This window comes from Pelophylax lessonae (genome assembly GCF_965119305.1).
Source record: "Pelophylax lessonae genome assembly, chromosome: 2".
NCBI lineage: Eukaryota > Metazoa > Chordata > Amphibia > Anura > Ranidae > Pelophylax > Pelophylax lessonae.
In genome coordinates, this window is record NC_138769.1 from 300,383,298 (window position 1) to 300,403,054 (window position 19,757).

The window sequence follows — 19,757 nt, forward strand, 5'->3', positions numbered from 1 at the left end:
ATAAACAGAGCACAAGTTAAGGGCTCAGAGAGCAAGGAGAGCATTAATTACATAAGCCTTGGGAATGAGTTGCCGATTCATTTGGCAGTAGTGAAACAGAAGCGAGACACCCTCTCTGAGAGACCACAGGTATTGCAAACAGTGGCTGTGCTGCCAGGTAGGCCCTGACCACATCCAAGCATTGTAGGGCAATTTCTTTGTCATGTTTTGGGAAGAACAAAGGGAAGGAAGAACAATGTCCTTAATGAGGTAGAAGGAAGGAAGTTTTTGTTTCAAAACCACCTTATCAGATTTTAACGGCCACCAGAAAGACAACATTACAAGTGAGGCCTTCCAATGTAATATCTAACTGGTGCAAAGGAAGGTCACAGCGTGCCAGGTTAAGAACCCAAGGTTACACAGGAGGTTAAATTGGGGGATTTATATGGACAACTCACTGAAGACATGTCTTTATAAAGGGAATGTGAGGCAGACTTAAGAAAGGCCATAATACGAGTTCTAGAATATTTCCTGGGAATAAGCTTCCTGTCCTCCCACCAGGCAAAGAAAGCATTCCATGTGCGATTGTAAATCTTGTTGGGGTTAGATTTACTTGCTCTAAGTAAGGAAGCAACATCAGATTCATAACTACCTCTATCCTTTAGGGACTTTGCCAAGCCCTGGACTGGGAAGAAAGATGGAATAGGGGGGCCTTCGGCCAGTACATCTAGTCTGCTTGGAAGATGCCAAGGCTCATCTGCTAGAAGTTCCGTTTGGTACTGCAAGAGTCACTGGAACACTTTCCTCCCCTATCTTGCAAGGCAGTCAAAGAAGGATCGTCTTCGGAGGTAAGGCAAAAATCTGCTCGAATTGAGCCTAAGGAATCATCAGCGCATCAACTGTGAAGCCTATAGGATACCTGGTCTTCATTTCAAAATTGTTCAGCTTGTTTTTGAACCTGGAGGCCAGGATGTCCCCACCTCAGTCTTTGTTCCCCGGATTTTGCATGATTTGGGTGAAGAGATCACTCCTCCTCAGTCTAAGCATTGATGGCTTAGGAAGTCTGCCTGCCAACTGTCTACTCCAGGGGAGATGATGGCCAAGGGAGCTGGAATGTGAGCTTCTGCTTAGCGCAGTTTGACTTCTGGTGCCCCCTGATGGTTTATGTAGGCCACTGTCCGACTGTACCCTGACTAGATGACCTTGTAGAAGGGAGGCTTAGTGTTGTAGAGATATTCGGATAGCTCTATGTTCCAGAAAGTTGATGGGAAATTTGATTCCCGTGGGACAAGGTCCCCTGGACAGTCAGGGACTTGTTAATTCCACCCAAGCCTACAAGGATTGTGTTGTCACTGCCTTCCAGGGTCAGTGAAAAAGACTTTCCCAATTTAAGTGCAAGAATGGAGATACACCACATTAACCTGCGGCTAACTACACATGTCTCACTATGTGCAGATGAGCAGCTAAAGCAGGATCCAGTGCCCGAAAGCAACTCAGGCTGGCCCCACACACACAATGTACACAGTGAGGGTAACTGACCTGAAAACTGCTAGATAGCCTAGGGCAGTAAGCAGTCAGAGAAAAACAATTGAATGGTTTAAAAAGAAAACTAAATCCCCAGAGTCTGAGTGGGGGGTTATGCCTAGTAGGATTTTTTTGCTATAATCAAATCATCTGAAGGTAGACTATATATAAACCCATGGGCTATGAAAACAAGTCCTATGTCCTCTACTGTAGGATTAAGATATATAATGTATTAGGACTTTCATTTGTAAAGCCTACAATGACAAAGGCCGGCCATGTAACAGAGCAAAAAAAGGAAAAAAATTATTAATGGGTGAATATACTTTTTTTCTAAGAGGTTGATCACACAGGTGTTGGAAGCAGATGAAAATCCAGCTCCTGTGGCTCAATTCCAGCATTTTTAAGCAGAGTTCTAAAGATGCTCTTGGGTGTGACAATTCCATACTCCTTACATTAAAAATGTAGCTCTTCTATGACCCACTAATGTATTCATGCATTTATATGCAAGCAAAAGGCTATTTTATCTGTTTAATTTTATCACAAAGATAAATTTCAACAAATTTTGTGCATTTATTAAGATATTTTAGATATAACTCTTCAGCCCAGATTGTCATGAAAAACCCAGCTTACATTAGGGATTGTTACATTATGGTTATAACTCACCTTTGATGCAGGCTCCTGTCTACTGCTTGGGGTCTACTGTCCATGCCACACTACTATGAGAGGAGGCAGGCTGCTCACATTCTGCTGGCTCGACCTGAAAAAAACTTTCAGGTTATACACAAACATTGAGACAAGCACTGTTCAAAACATTTCTGGGAAATTAAGACAATATACATTGCAGACATTTTGTGAATAAGAAAAGGTGAAAAAGCGCTGGATTCAGGTTTTCAGCAGGTACCTTAACCTATCACTGGGCATAATGGCTCTACTTCAGCAGCTCTACAAAAAATCAGGGTGACACTTAGGAATTGGGACAACTTTAGTTAAAGGCTAAGTTCACCTTTAAAAAAAAAAAAAATTAGAAGATCGTGGGTGCAATGTCAGACCTCTGCAGACAAGCTCTACAGTTTTCTGCCTGTACCTCGTTACGGGCTGTTTGAAAACTGTAAGAAGTGTCAATGAATAATGAGAGCGCTCAACAGCACCTTCGCAGTTCAATGAGAACTACAAGCCATCTGCCTCTGAGGCACACAGACTTATAGTTCATTCATTCACTGAACTTTGTGAATGAATGATGTGGCTGTGTGGGTAGAGCCTTGCATAGTAGCACGGTTTTTAAAGTGTGACAGCCAATGCGGGGAGAAGGTCCCCCATCTGCTGTAATAGGGGGAGGGGGGGGTGGTCTTTGTTACTAAAGGTGAACTTATCCTTTAGGGAATCCACATATGAACACCAAAACAAGTCTGGAAGAGTACAAATTATTTTAATGATAGCAATTGTTCATGGCAAGACATATACAAAACAGCCTACGTGTTTCGGGGGCCAGACAAACTGCCCCTTCTTTATAGCTGGAAAACAGACACTATATACAAAATAAATTATAGTAGTAATATGTATAAAATGCAAGCAATCACATCCAAAGGTATAAGAATATGGAATGTCACTAAACACAAAAAGACCTGAAAATGTGTTAGAAATAATAAACTGCAAAACCCTGTATAAAACAGAGAAAGTGCTTTGCAAAAGTGTTGGCGTTTTTCCTGTTTTGTTGCTTTACAGTCTGACCGTGAACGCACAAAATAAAACAAAAAAAAAAAACACAGAAATCTTGAGTGTGCATAAGTATTCACCTCCTTTGCTATGAAACCCCTAAATAAGATGTGGTCAAACCATTTAACTTCAGATGCCCTATCTATAACTAGATAATTAGGTAAGGTCCACCTGTGTACAATTTAAAATGAAACATGATCTGTCACATGATGTCAGTATAAATACAATACACTTGTTCTGAAGAGTCCTGAGTCTGCAAAACCACTAAGCATCATGAGAACCAAGGCTCTCCAAACAGGTCAGAGACAGTTATAAAAAAGTATAGATCAGGGGTTGGGTTAAAAAAAAACCTATCCCAAACATTGGGCATCCCATTGAGCACCACTAAATCCATTATAACAAAAATGGAAAAAAATATGGCACCACTACAATCCTGACAAGGTGAAGGCCACCCATCTAAAACTCAAAGACTGGGCAAGAAGGCCAGTACAAGATGCAACAAGGCACTAAAGTTAGCAAAAGAGCTGCAAAGATTTGTAATGTAAAAGAAGAAGTATCTGTCTTTTGGACCATTTTAAACGGTATGCTCCACAAACTGGGGATTTATTGAAGACTAGCAAAAAAATCAATTAATTCTGACTAAGGCTCGGTTCACACTATTGCGATGCGGGAAGGCTGCGAATTCGCAGCCTGTTCCCGCATCGCACACGCACCCCCGGCAGTTCACACTGCCATATGCGATCCGCTGGGGGTGTCAATGTAATCTTAACGACACCCCCAGTTTGATCGCATATCGCAGTGCGATCGTGCAGTTCACACAGGATCGGATCGCACAAGTGTGAACCGCTGTGCGATCCGATCCTGATGCGGCAGCAAAAATGCCTCCTGTGCGTCTTTGCTGCGGGTGCGGTGCGAATTTAGCCATACAAACTGTATGGCTAAACTCGCACCGCACAGCTGATCGCATGTCATGTCGGAGCAGTGCGCTCCGACATGACATGCGAACCCGGCACACGCAGTAGTGTGAACCGGGGCTTACCCGTAAGGTCCGTATTTGGAATACAGGATATATTTAGACTTGCTTTTGCTTCAAGATTATAGCACACCTGGTTCCCCCTATTTTAGATATGGTCACATGGGTTTCCCTGGAAGCACAGTCCAGTTGTGCAGAGCCAATTTTGTTGCTCTAAGATGTTTCAGGGGAGCTCTGCTTTCCTGAGTGACCAGGTTCTCTGAACTGTGATAGACAGACTAAAAACCCTGTGAGGCTGGCATCTGTTATCACCTTATATAAAGTTGGGAGGAAGAACTTTCCCATTTCCAAACCTGCATTGGTAATCCACCAAGCTAGGAAGTTCCTAGCTTGGCTGGAGAAATCACATAAAAGTTAAGTGTTGCACTGTCACATAAGAAAGCTAAATCAATACAGTAATAAATAGAAAAATAAAGTCCAAGTGTTAACTGAAAGAGTCCACCGTGAAGAAAAATTATTGATAAATCCAAAGTGCGCCAGTCAACATTTTAGAAAAAGAGGCCGCTTACCAGATGTTTAGACCTCACACCATAGGAGGTCTAAAACCACGTTTAAATGACAAGATCCCTCAGGAATGGATGGATGGCTGGCTTCCGCCTCCTTAGCCTCTCAACCCACAGACCATCCGCCTTTAGATAAATTCCACAGAGGTAGAATGCCACAGGATGATCTCATAATTATTCAGTAGATCCACGCTCACCATCAACGGTACATACCAAGGAAAAGATATAGTGCCTTGCGAAAGTATTCAGCCCCCTTGAACTTTGCGACCTTTTGCCACATTTCAGGCTTCAAACATAAAGATATAAAACTGTAATTTTTTGTGAAGAATCAACAACAAGTGGGACACAATCATGAAGTGGAACGAAATTTATTGGATATTTCAAACTGTTAAACAAAAAACTGAAAAATTGGGCGTGCAAAATTATTCAGCCCCTTTACTGGCGATTTTGGCTCTGAGGAAGAGGGTCCTCCCTCGAAATGCGTAAGCCACATCAGGTTTTGAGGACGCCATCACGCTATCCAGCAGTAGAGAAGTGTCCTGGAAGCGAGCGGTGCCCATTTCCTATATGCTTGTTCATATGCTACGTTTGTGAGTATATTGTACGCTACCCTTCTTTGATTTTAATAAACTTTTAAGTGGTAATGCACAAGGTCGGTGCGCCCTTCTCTTGTTTTCTTGTAGTGCCTTTTGGATACCCTTGGTCCTGAGGGGGGCAGCAAGACCACTTCATTTGTGTCCTAAAACTGCCTAGAAGATTCACCTTCCCGCATACCACTCGAGCGCAGGAGAGATATTGTTGTTTTTTGGAAATCTCTGAATAAATGCACCTGCACTGTGATAGTCTCAGAGGTCCGTTTAAAGCACAGAGAGCATCATGAAGAACAAGGAACACACCAGGCAGGTCCGAGATACTGTTGTGGAGAAGTTTAAAGCCGAATTTGGATACAAAAAGATTTCCCAAGCTTTAAACATCCCAAGGAGCACTGTGCAAGCGATAATGTTGAAATGGGAGTATCAGACCACTGCAAATCTACGAAGACCTGGCCGTCCCTCTAAACTTTCAGCTCATACAAGGAGAAGACTGATCAGAGATGCATCCAAGAGGCCCATGATCACTCTGGATGAACTGCAGAGATCTACAGCTGAGGTGGGAGACTCTGTCCATAGGACAACAATCAGTCGTATACTGCACAAATCTGGCCTTTATGGAAGAGTGGCAAGAAGATAGATATCCATAAAAAGTGTCGTTTAAAGTTTGCCACAAGCCACCTGGGAGACACACCAAACATGTGCTCTGGTCAGATGAAACCAAAATCTAACTTTGTGACAACAATGCAAAACGTTATGTTTGGCGTAAAAGCAACACAGCTCATCACCCTGAACACACCATCCCCATTGTCAAACATGGTGGTGGCAGCATCATGGTTCTGGCCTGCTTTTCTTCAGCAGGGACAGGGAAGATGGTTAAAATTGATGGGAAGATGGATGGAGCCAAATACAGGACCGTTCTGGAAGAAAACCTGATGGAGTCTGCAAAAGACCGGAGACTGGGACGGAGATTTGTCTTCCAACAAGACAATGATCCAAAACATAAAGCAAAATCTAGAACGGAATGGTTCACAAAGAAACATATCCAGGTGTTAGAATGGCCAAGTCAAAGTCCAGACCTGAATCCAATCGAGATTCTGTGGAAAGAATTGAAAACTGCTGTTCACAAACGCTCTCCATCCAACCTCACTGAGCTCGAGCTGTTTTGCAAGGAGGAATGGGCAAAAATTTCAGTCTCTCAATGTGCAAAACTGATAGAGACATACCCCAAGCGACTTACAGTTGTTATCGCAGCAAAAGGTGGCGCTACAAAGTATTAACTTAAGGGGGCTGAATAATTTTGCACGCCCAATTTTTCAGTTTTTTATTTGTTAAAAAAGATTGAAATATCCAATAAATTTCGTTCCACTTCATGATTGTGTCCCACTTGTTGATTCTTCACAAAAAATTACAGTTTTATATCTTTATGTTTGAAGCCTGAAATGTGGCAAAAGGTCGCAAAGTTCAAAGGGGCCGAATACTTTCGCAAGGCACCGTAAATCCCACAGTAAAGTACTGTGTGTGTGTGTGTGTGTGTGTGTGTATATATATATATATAATCTTTATTATAAGCCATGCAAAATTACTCACAAAAAGAAGGCAATAAAAGCATTTTACATTGCACGGCCAATGCTCCGAGCGAGCGTGAGGACGTCACCGTTATTTTCTGCCCAACATACATTTCGCTTTAGGGAATGTCTTCCTGAGACATGAGGAGGATAAATGGGAAAATAGGGGTAAACATCTTGAAAATCTACTGATACCAAGCATTCCCCTGGTCTCAGAGAGGCAAAAAAAAAATATTCTATGCAATGGTTGTAAGCGCAAAAGGTACTTGCTTAGGGATTTTAGGCCAAGGATTGGATGAATATCCCCGTTGGAATATTAATACAATTAACAGGTTTGAACAGAATCCTTTGAACTTTTCCTCCAGAGGGACAAACGATCACTCCCTGGGTCAAGAGATGGTTCAAAATAATTTGTAAATCTGACTGTCCTTGAGCAGATTTTGATTGTTTTGAGAGAAGAATAGGAAGAGGCACATTATTTTGTACCCTTTTGAAATCACAGACTGACCCCTTAGGTCTGGGATGTCTGACACCCAGGGGAATGCAAGCTAACAGAAATCCCCGCAGCATTAGGACTGACGGTGCCCCTTCATTGTGGAGAAGGCTTTGTGGCAAACTTGGTAGGATTTGTGTTCAAGGTCATTTCACCGAAAGGATGGTCTGAATTTTGGCTTTGAGGATATAATCTGAGGAGAGCTGTGCGGCGCGCTTTGCATTTTGAGGAGTTAGAATCCCTTGAAGAGGGGGGTTTTGAAGTTTTCTGCTGTGGGAGAATGCCCTTTTCTCCTGTCGGATCTATATGAATTTGTCAAGTGCCTCACCAAAGATGTGTCTTTTAAAGGAAGCGAACTAGACTTTCAGCTATTAGATCCTGTGCATATGGATAGAAGTGAAGGCCATTTTGAAAATGTGTGTCATGACCTGTTCAAGTGCATTAACACATAAGTAAGGCAAGAGGGTGTTCCATTAGATGTTGGGCCTGACAAACAGGATCATTTTGATTGTTTATTGCCCTAGTCCAATTAGCTATGGTTTACATAGTAGTTGAGGTTGAATAAAAACAATAATCCATCCAGTTAAACCTGTGTAGGGGTGTGTCGACGTATTCATTTCCCAAAACCCCTGAATGTTCTGTTCTTTGAGATGTACGTCTAAGAGTCTTTTAAAAGTAGCCATACTCCCCGCAGTTATCACCATTTGTGGAAGAGTTCCACAATCTTATTGCCCTTACTGTAAAAAAAACTTTGCGCAGCCTGAGGGTGTTCCATTAGATTTTGGGCCTGACAAACAGGATCATTTTGATTGTTTATTGCCCTAGTCCAATTAGCTAAGGTTTACATAGTTACATAGTAGTTGAGGTTGAATAAAAATAATAGTCCATCCAGTTCAACCCGTGTAGGGGTGTGTGGACGTATTCATTTCCCAAAACCCCTGAATGGTATGTTCTTTGAGATGTACGTCTAAGAGTCTTTTAAAAGTAGCCATACTACCCGCAGTTATAACCATTTGTGGAAGAGAGTGCCACAATCTTATTGCCCTTACTGTAAAAAACCCTTTGCGCAGCCTGAGGTTAAATCGCTTCTCCTCTAATTACATTGTATGTCCTTGTGTCTTTTTACATTCCTTTGCGACTGAATACATTTTTTTCTATGCCAAGATCACAGTTGAGGGATTTGTAAATTGCCATCATGTCCCCTCTCAGGTGTCTTCTCCAGGGAGAATAAATCAAGCGCTTGTAACCGCTCCTCATAATTAAAGGTCTTCCAATCCCCTAATTCGTTTTGGTTGCCCTTCTCTGGACTCTCTCCAGTTCCAACACATCCTTTCTGAGGATTGGCGACCATAACTGGACAGAGTACTCCAGATGTGGTCGGTCCATGGTTTTATAAAGTGGGAAGATTATAATTTTATCTCTGGAATATATCCCCTTCCTTATGCATGCTAATATTCTGCCGGCTTTGGCAGCTGCAGCTTGACATTGCATGCTATTGCTAAAGGCCCGTACACACAAGTCGAAATTCGGCCGGGATTTTTCGTCCGACGACCGATTTGTCGATTTTCGGCTTGTTAGTATGGTGCTCTCGACAACCGACTCCGACTTTTCGGCCGAAAAAATCCTGGTGTGCAGGCTATAAAATTTTTGTCCACCGTCAAAACACGTCCGATTTTCGTGCAGTCAGTACAGATTTCGATGGGGAAAAATCTTATGAGTAAGACTAGGCATGCTCAGAGATGAAAAAACACAAAGAAAGCAATCCAACACATGACATCACTTCTGAAGTAGAATTCTGTCGTGCGGGAAAATTCATGTGCAGTCTAGAGCACATTCCAACCAACAGACACCACTGTGGACAAAAGACGAACGACTGGTCGGCGGAAATTCGTTTAGTGTGTACGAGGCTTTAGTCTATCTTCTACTAAGACTCCCAAGATCTTTCTCCATTCTTGATTCCCCCAGAGGTTCCCCCCCCAAAGCGTATTTTGCGTTTATGTTTTTAGTCCCCAAGTGCAATACCTTACACTTCTCCACATTAAACCTCATTTTTCATGTAGTTGCCCACTCTGTTTTTTTGTTCAGGTCATTCTGTAAAATTTCTACATCATGATGTGAAGTAATTGCCCTGCTTATTTGTGTGTCGTCTGCAAAAACTGAGATTGAGCTAATGATCCCATCCTCAATGCTATTTATAAATAAATTGAACTAAATTGGTCCCAGGACTGAGCCTTGGGGGACCCCACTTACCACTCCAGACCAGTCTGAGTATGCGTTATTTATTACCTTCCATTGGACACGCCCCTTTAACCAGTTTTTTATCCAAGATCAAACCTTGTAGTCTATGCCTGCAGACCTTAGTTTGTAATTTAAGCGTTTGTGGGGGACTGGATCGAATGCCTTAGCAAAATCCAGATACACCACATCCACAGGACGGTCTCCCCCTATCTAGCTCACAGCTCACCTCCTCGAAGAATGTTAACAAATTGGTTTGACAAGAACGGCCTTTTGTAAACCCATGCTAATTACTGCTGATGATACTGTTGATGCAAATTTTTGGATATAGTCCCTTACCATCTCTTCTAGTAATTTACATAATATTTATGTCAGGCTGACCGGCCTATAATTTCCCCGGATATGCCTGTGCCCTTTTTTTGAATATGGGTAGAACATTCGCTTTCCTCAAGTCACCTGGTACAGTTCCTGTCAAAATACTATCTGCAAAAATCAGCAACAGTGGTCTAGATATAACCTTACTGAGTTCTTTGAGTACTCTCGGATGCACGCCATCCGGTCCTGGTGATTTTTTTGTGTTAATGTTACCAAGCCTTTTCATGATTTTACCCTCTGTTAGCCATAGCGGCAAGTCCTGTGAAGTACTGCTAACCATACAGTCATGGCCAGTATACCCCTCCTTTTCCTGTGTAAAGACCGAGGAGAAGAAAGCATTTAGCACAGTTGCCTTCTCTGTGTCCTCTGTAACCATCCTCCCATCCTCGTTAATTATGTGTGCAACATGCTCTGACCTCGTTTTTTGCCATTGATATATTTAAAGAATTTCTTAGGGTTCCTTTTACTGTCCTCTGCTATTTGTCTCTCGAAGTCTATTTTAGCCTTCTTCATTCCGGATTTACATTTCTTATTCGATTCCTTGTATTGGTGGAAAGCCGATAATGTCCCCTCCGAGTTATAACTCTTAAAAGCCATTTTTTTCCCTAATAAGGTTTTTTACATTACAGTTAAGCCACCCTGGTTTGGCATTGGCTCTTCTAAATTTATTTCCCGTAGGAACGCACTGTGAGATGCTTTTGTTGAATATGTTCCTAAAGCATTCCCAATTTTCCTCTGTGGTCAGTGTTCCTAGGGTCTGGTCCCAGTTTATTTTCTCTATTATTGAGCACAGTTGAGGAAAGTTTGCCCTTCTCAAGTTTAGGGTTCTTATTTTCCCCTCTTGCCTTGCTATCTTGTGATTTACACTAAATGTGATCATCCTGTGATCGCTAGAATCAAAGTTGTCCGGGACTCATACATCTGTGATTAGATCTGGGTCATTAGTAATTAATATATCTAGTAATGCATTATTTCTAGTAGGAGAATCCACCAATTGAGACATGTAGTTGTTCTGTAAGATATTCATGAAAATACATGCCTTTAGTGAGTGTGCAGTCCCCTCTGTCCAGTCAATGTCGGGATAATTGAAGTCCCTCAATATGATGACTGGCCCCAGCGTTGCCACATTACCCAACAGTGATAGAAATCCCAGCTCTACCTCCTCCCTTTGGTTGAGCGATCTATAACATACCCCCACTATTACTTTCCCCTTTACTTCTTCCCTATGGAGTTCTACCCACACGGATTCCACCTCCGTACTCATCCCTTCCATAATGCCACTCCTCTCTACCACCCTTACATTATTTTTTGACAAACAAACTACAGCAAAAGTTGGCTGCAGGGCTGGACCTGCAAGAGTAAAGACAGCCTTTAAAAGAATTTTTAGAATTTCAAAACTTTTAGTGGTTTTCCGTTTCCCTGGATATAGCTCAGCAATGATTCTTTGATGGGTGAAAACCTTTTCAGCAGAAAACCAATAGTCATAAGTTGTCCATTCTATTTGTTCATGTATGGGGATTGTCTTTTTAGACTCTTAGGCAGGCCGTACATTATGCCACGGGTTGAAGGAAGGAAAATTGCTTGATTACCCCATCAACACAGTTAGTGTTGATGGAGCAATCCCTCCTACCGCTCTATTGTATTCTGACAGCTGAAGGTTTCCCAGATGTCAGAATATGAAGTTTACAGTCATAGCTATAGGTAGTGATCAAACAAACCCAATGCATGAAGCTAAAAAGCTTGTGCCTTTACAACCACTTTAACCACCTCCTTCCCAAGCCTGTTCTGACACTTTGCTCCTACATGTAAAAATATAGTTTTTTTTTTGCTAGGAAACTACTTAGAACCCCCAAACATTATATATATATATATATATCAGAGAACCTATAGAATAAAATGGTGTTTGTTGCAATATTTTATGTCATAAGGTATTTGTGCCGCAGTTTTTTTTTTTTTTTTTGGGGTGGGGGGGGGGGGCTTTTCTGTATACTGATTGAACGTCAGTATTTTAAAGTCTTTAAGCAGACAACGATCTCCTACATTACACAATTATACAAAAGCAGTGCTAGTGGAAATGGGTAGTTACAAAACAGAAATTATCAATTTATGGCCACCATACAGTCTCATGCATAAAAGCATTTACAGTATGCAGCTGTGTGCATACCTAATGCGCTCGATCAAGAAGAAAATAAATACTCCAATACTTACATTTTGCCTCCTTATGCTGCCACGTGGCTTGGGAACAGGCTTTGACGGTCGGGAGACAACAGCTTCAGGAAGACGGGATTTCTGTGCCTGTATGGCCAACTGATATGCAACTTCAAAAGCCTGGCCTAAAGTCAGAATTATTTCATAGGCCTGGTTCTGTATTAAAATAAAGACAAATAACATTTAGGAATATATGTAGTACAAAGGAAAGGGTCCCGATTTTAATGAAAAGTTAAAAAATATTCTAATGAACTCATTAAACACATGCAGCCAGATATTGGTTTATTAAACAGATTTTAAATGACATTAAAAATACAGTACACTACAACCAAGTTTATGCAAACATTCTTTGGCGCAACAGTTCCCAACTTTATTTAGACCAGGGTCCGGTACATTTTTCCAAAACCTTCCACGTTCCAACAGTAAAAAATAAAAAAGCAAAAAAGAGAAATGTTGACTTACCAGTAAATTCAATATCTTAGGGTAAATTACAGGAAAGGACACATGCAAAGTATTTATACACTGTGGGTTATAGGTGTGTACCTTTAGGTGACTGAACACTAGCATAACTTTAAAGGACACAGCCTCTGGGAATCTCTCATATAACCCTACCCCACTCTGAGTCATCAGTTTTGTAGCAGGCAATGCAAAGTAACCAATAAATGGAAGGGAGGTGGTATGTGTCCTGTACTGTACTCAAAGATATGGAATTTAAGTTAACATTTAAGGCAAAATTCCTCTTATCCTATTTGTATAGTACAGGACACAGGTATTTATACAACATGGGATATCCCCAAGCAATGCATAAGGAGGGTGGGCATTATTATTATTATTATGGGAGAGGAAGAGTGGGCAGGTAGGCAAAACCAGAGCTCGACCCTGGGAAAAGTCGGTTTAAGGAGGGAGGGAGTAAAACCGACTGGTATGACCCAAAGGGAAGGGGGGGTCAGGTTTCGAAGAATTGGAATTTCTTCCTCTTGTTGAAGGGGGAAATGGGGGGGGGGGTGGAAGGAGGTAGGAAAAAGGAAGGGGAGGGAATTAGGGGGAAAATCTCCTGAATGGTATGGTAAACGGACTTTCGTCTTGATCTATCGGGGTATCCCTCCACTCTGGCCGACAGGAATAGAATGGAGAGGTCCGGACCCGTCTAGTAGGGGACAGGACTCTCTGACGAGAAGAATAGGAGAGAGAGAGAGGAGGGAGGACCCCGGTGGAAAGAGACGATGGAAACAAAATATCAAGATGGCTGAAGTAAAGTTGGTCACATAACGTAAAAGGGATGAACTCACCAGAAAAAAAAGACACAAAATCCTTAGAGAACTGAAATTCTGGGGGACGGACCTAGTGTTCTTGCAAGAGACACATATTACATACTCATCCAATGTAAGATTATATTCTAGAGATCATCCCACATGGTATTATGCAGACTCTACAACAAATAAAGCAAAAGGGGTAGCCATTGGGGTGAGAGTCTCTCTCGAAGAGAGGATGACAGACCCAGAAGGGGAGGAGGGAAGGGAGAAAAGAAGGGTAGATTATTCAGTTGTACCTTTTTTCTCTGTATTACATAAAACTATGGAATGTGTATTACTGGATATACTGAATTTTTTTTGGAATTTGTAACAATTAAAATTTTGATAAATAAAAAAAAAATAAAAGGAGGGTGGGCAACAAAAGTAACAAATATAACTGTGCCAACAGGTCCAAAAACAACAAAAGGTCAGAGGTTCCAACATCAGATTGCTGCTGAGAGAACTTTGCGGTCTAAAGTTGCATTTGCAGAAGATTGGATGTCCATTTGGCAAAACTTTAAAGTTTGAACAGAAGACCACGTAGTGGCCTTAGACAACTGGGCAACAGAGACTTGGCATCAAAATACCCTAGGAAACTCCCACCAGTCTGGTGGAATGGGTGCATAAAAATGCAGGAGTTTTTTCTTTGAAAAGGTAAGCGCTGCGTAATGCAATGGTGGACTTTAAAGAAGGGTGTGCCTTGCGAGGTTCCAAGCACAGGACAAAGAGGAAATCCATCCATTTGACTGCAGAAGTAGCTTTGAGGTATACTTTTAATGGCTTTGACTACATCCTGGCAATGTAGAGATTTCTTGTGGATGCTTAGGAGTAGGGCATAGGAATCATTTAAAACCCTCATTGAAGTGGAATACTGAAGCAATGGGGTGGATATTTCAATACTGAAACATTGCGGTAGAATACTGAAACAACCTTTGGGAGAAAGGATGGCATTGGACACAAGACAACTCAGTCTGTGAGGATGAACCGTATGTGTATGAGGAACCGCTCCTTACAAGAGAGACACGTCTGACCAATGTAATAGCAACCAAAAATGCTACTTTGCAGGAGAGACCTTTTAAGGGAATATCTCAGATGGCTTCAAATGGCGATTTCTGCAGCTCACCAGACAACCAAGAAGAGACCCCAAGGAAGCACAGGGTCCTGCTAGGGGCTTGATATGAGATACAAATTGAACAAAGGTAGAATGAAGCCAAAGTGAAAAAGAATGGATAAGACCGAGACCTCATCTTTGAGTGTGCTTAAAGCCAAGTTCTGGTCAAGATCTGTTTGTAGGAATGTCAAAATGCAAGGCACAGAGTAATCTCTGGGATTTAAGTGCCTGTGGTCACACTAAACAAAAAAAAAGGATTTCCAGGTATAGTAGATCTTGGAAAAAAAAAATTGCCTTTTGCAAGGAAGGAATCACAAACTCAGAAACCCCTCTCTGTCATTTAAGACCTAGGCTTCAAAAGCTGTGCTGTTAAAGCCAGAGACTGAGAAGCAAGATGGGATAGAGGGCCTTGGGATAGCAGAGCTGGTCTGTTGGAAAGAGGCTAGGGGTTGTCTGCTAGAAGTCAGAATTTGTCTGTGTTCCAGCTTTTTCTGGGCCAGTTTCATGCAATCAGAATCACTTTTTTCTCTCCTGCTCTATTTTCTTTAAGAAGAGAAGAAATTGCACTGGATGGAAGGTGTAAATTAGCCTGAACTTAAACAAGGGGATTATCAAGCACCCCATTGCTTCTGTTCTGTTACCAGACACAGGAAGTTTGTTAAATCTGGAGGCTAGGATGTCTAGAATCCCCCATTTTTGACATATCAAACTGATAACGGGTGATGGTTGCTAAGGTAAGCAGCTTCTCAGTTATCCACTCCTGGGATATGGACTGCAGGTATAAGTTTGTATAACATAAGTTCAGAGTCTCCTACTCTTGCTGCAATCACAAAACCTTTGCCTGTAGGTCTTAAGAGTTTTACGCACTAACCTGGAAAAAATTTTGACAAAAAAATAAAATGTGTTCTCTTCTCTGTCCATGTTACATTGACAGATAATTTTCATCTCACACTAAATAAGGCCCATGTAAAGCCTTGTTGCTCTGCTTATTGAAAATAATACTGGTAAAAATAATAAAAGTAGTTGTAAAGTCTAAAAGGTTTTTATTTGTATTGGCGTTAATGCAAGTTTTAGCCACGTTTAGCAGCGTTAGCATCCTTTCTCTGCCCTCTTCCATTTTCCAACCTCAAAGCCAACGTCTACAGTTTAAAAACTTTTGACGTAACCCAACGCTGTATGCAGCCTTTAGAAGGCTCTGGCATTTTTACAGCTTAATGATGCTGGTCCAGAGCGCACTGGCCCTTGTTTTCTTTTTTTACAGCTTAAAAACCGACCATTAGACTTACCGGTAACAGTGTTTCTACAAACCTTCCAGGACGGTAACACATGAGAGATGAGAGGCTCCACCCTACAGGAAACACAATCAGTTCAAAGCTGGCAAAAAGTCCCACCCTTCCCCTTGTCCCTCAGTTGTAAAAAAGTAATTTTCCCAACTGATTCACAAGGGGTATTCATTTACTTGTGTACTCCCCCCCTATTGTTTACATTCTTTCCTCACCCTTTTAACTGGGAGGGAAGTAGGCCTGCCGTCCTGGAAGGTTCGTAGAAACACTGTTACAGGTAAGTCTAATGGTCGTTTTTCTCCTCTCACCTTCCAGGGCGGCAACACGACAGGATAATAAAGTAACTACAGGCATACCTTAGGGTGGGACCACTGCCTGCAAGATCTTCTTGCCAGCCTTGCAGTGCGTTTTACCTCCACTCCATTATGAGTGATGAATATATCTTGGATCAAGAGGCTGATCAGCAGGTTTGCCCCTTCAAAGTCTCTGCCCCGATTTGCTGTTGCCTGCAGCCAACTGTGCCTTCTTTCCATTCTCCTTCTCCATAAAGGTGGGTCCAGACGGGGTTCACACTCTTAGCAGCCTTCTGGCTCTTGGTAGTTGAAGAGCCTGTTACTTTCCCACCGCTATGCGGGTCCAGCGTCTCCTCCGCGCCTTACACCCACACTCTCGGGTCGCACTGTGCGTGCTCAGCCTCTTCCTAGTTCAGACGGGAAGTTCCTGTTTCAGAACGAGGCTTCATCGCTGCTGCTGTTATGCGGCTGGCCCTTCACAGCATGGCGCCCACCGTTTGCAAGGGGGGACAGGAGGAGACACGAGCTGGTGAGTGGGGCAACAAGTGGAGGGACCACCACGCTGTGTCCCACTTGCCTGTGCCACATGAGGCGACCTGTGAGAAGCCCAAAAGGCATACAGATAGAGTGCGGCTCTCACCGGCGTTCTTGAACCCGCCTCACAGGAGTACCATCCGACTCTCTAGGTCTTTTGATCAGAGAAAAAAAAAAAAAATGTTTCGCTGTAGGAGAAACACAATCAATACTGAGGGACAAGGGGAAGGGTGGGGCCTTTTAACAACTGTGAACCAATTGTGTTTCTTGTATGGGCGCAGCGGTCTTACAAACGCAATGTTTTGGGAAAAAATACACTTTTTTGAATTAAAAAATAAGAAAACAGTAAAGTTATCCCAAATTTTTTCTATAATGTGAAGGACAATGTTACTCTGAATAAATAGATACCAAACATGTCATGCTTAAAAATGGAACACAATTGTGGAATGGTGACAAACATTGGTACCTAAAAATCTCCATAGGCAACGCTTTAAAAATTTCCAAAGGTTACCAGTTTAGAGTTATAGAGGAGGTCTAGGGCTAGAATTATTGCTCTCACTCTAACGATTGCAGCGATACCGCACATGTGGTTTAAACACAGTTTACATATGTGGGCGCGACTTGCATATGTGTTCGCTTCTGAGTGAGAGCTTGGAGGGACAGCCTGCCGCCTATAAAAGTGATCCTGCAGCGAATCCGGTGCTCGGACCACTTATGTGAAAAAGGACTGCCGGCCCAGTAAGAAAATACCAGGGTTATGGCAGCTGTTGCCATAACACCGGTATTTAACGTCAAAGTACTGACGGGCGATCTGGAAGTGGTTAAGCAGCCCACTCATTTTGAAGGGGCTGCCAAGGCTCCACAAAGAATTAAAACTAGGAAATTGAGCATACCATATCGCTGGTAAAAGACATTCTACAGCCTTTCTTTTAGCTACAGAATGACAACTCACTCATGTGGATAGCGAGAGGGACACATGCAACCAAGGAAATACTTGCTCTTTTTTTTTAATCTAAATTAGAGAACACCTTCAGCGCTTCTGCTGTGCAAATTGATGAATTTTTCCAAAATGACTGCAGCTATAGGAGGTGAGGACTTGTATTGAAGCTCTTTCACCTATTGTTAGGAATATGTAAATGCTTTACTCTGTCTATAGCCTAAACACAGGTTTATAAGTTACACCTAAAATTTTTATGAATTATCCCATCATCCTTTTTTATTTAATTGATGAAATGACACAGATGTATGTATGCATGGCTTACCACATCGGCAGTGCTGAACACATGGCAGTAATGGTGGCTAGTCTGCAGGTCCTTTGTGATATAGGCAAAGGTGCATAAGTCTTCAGGATCCTGAGCCGCACAGGATATGTTTCGAATTTCATGTTCTGCTATTACATTCTGAAAAAGTAAGATTTAAAAGAGTAAATAAAAAGGTAAAGAATTTAGTAAAAGGCTTTACACTTTATGTGAAGTATAAAACATACATGTAAAAGGTGCATTTAAACAATTACACATACAAAACAATTGTTTTTTCTCTTCATAAACACATAGATCATTTTATTCAAACTGTAGTTTGGTTTAACTGCAAAAGCCTAGAAGGTCTACTTAACAGTTTCTCAATAAGGTTGCGCTTTTTAAAAGAGAATCCTAAGTATGGATGTTTTTACAATATTGCATATAATATGCCTGTGGGAGCCCCCTGGAACACTGTAGAAGGCATCCTACTAAAATGATATCCACTGTATTCTGGTTCCCATACCGAGCATCTGCTCTGCTGTACTGTGTGAACACTCTAGTATGTACAGAGCTAAGTCATTTAGAAAAAAAAAAGTAAAAATAACCTGATTTGATGCATCAATAAACTTGACACCCTTGTAGCTGATGGAAAGAGTGATTCTTGGAGTTTTTTTCATCTGCTCCGTTGACTTCTACAAACAGATATTACAAATACATTATGTTCTGTTGTATTCTATTTTAATGCACACTCACTTTAAAGAAAGTACAATAACTCACTCTCATTTTGGCACAGGCATCTTGGGTGGACTCTGTCCCTCTTAAATCTTTGATAAGCATTGATCCTAAATACTGACATACAAACAGATAATTTTATGAAACCAATATACAGAGAAGCACATTTCATTTTTAACATGCAAATTTGTATATGTTGCAATATTTAAAAAGACAAATAAAACAAAACACAGGCAGGCAACACTTTTTTTAACCTAATGTTTCAAAGCTTATTAAAAATACTCACACTGGCTTCATAACCGCAGGACTCAAAAATGAGCTTTTCCGGTTGGTGCTGCCAGTTCTGTAGAGGTGCATATGAGGTGGCTGAACTTGGAGGTCTTAATGTTAACCTAGATTCATCCTATCAAAAAACATTACCAAATATCAAAAACATAACAAATCTAAAATATATATTAATAATAAACTTGGAAACATCAAAGGACACAATAATCCAAACCTCTCAAGTCTCACGAGCAAGTAAATCCAAACTGCAGGTATACTCCCATTGCAGCCTATCATCAAATCCCCTACCAGCAGCCCAATTTGTAGTCATTCTTGTTAGCTCAAGCTGAGCTCTGTTACTCCCACCCCCTTTGCCGTGACAACATGTATCAGGTGCTCTGAGGTCATCAGCACAGGTCCAATGTGGCACCTGCCATCAAGACAAATGCTGTAAAATACAAGCTCCTTACCTATTTGTCCCCCTAAAAGCAACATGGTCGCACAGTGGTGGAGTGAGAGTTGCCGACACCACAGTGGGGGTGGGGGGGCTTAAATTAAGCTATGCACTGCAGAGACTTCCTCTTAAAGGCCAACTCCCCTCTGAATTATAAATAAACATTTTTAACATAAATAAAGTAAATAAAAATTACCTTTTTAGTTAAATCTATAGTCTATAAAGTTTTTTCAAACTTTGAACATGGCTTCTTTGTACTGTATTGCATTTTGCAGACTTTAGGCTTGCAAAACTCCCCCCAATAGTGTCATTTTCTGCTCAGGTGATTGGTTTAA

At 41.6% G+C, this 19,757-nt stretch overlaps 1 protein-coding gene across 4 annotated transcripts in view; it reads right to left on the reverse strand.

Annotated features, from left to right (window-relative positions):
* ANKS1A (ankyrin repeat and sterile alpha motif domain containing 1A) overlaps positions 1-19,757 on the reverse strand; it is a 209,618-nt gene that overhangs the window by 11,146 nt on the left and 178,715 nt on the right. For all 4 annotated transcript variants that reach the window (XM_082245969.1, XM_082245970.1, XM_082245968.1 and 1 more), the window contains 6 exons: positions 18,991-19,107; positions 18,750-18,821; positions 18,578-18,664; positions 17,997-18,134; positions 12,222-12,377; positions 2,167-2,260 (listed from right to left, as the gene is read on the reverse strand). In XM_082245969.1, coding sequence (XP_082102095.1) covers positions 2,186-2,260; positions 12,222-12,377; positions 17,997-18,134; positions 18,578-18,664; positions 18,750-18,821; positions 18,991-19,107 — 645 coding nt within the window. In that variant the 3' untranslated portion in view covers positions 2,167-2,185. The remainder of the gene's footprint in view (positions 1-2,166; positions 2,261-12,221; positions 12,378-17,996; positions 18,135-18,577; positions 18,665-18,749; positions 18,822-18,990; positions 19,108-19,757) is intronic.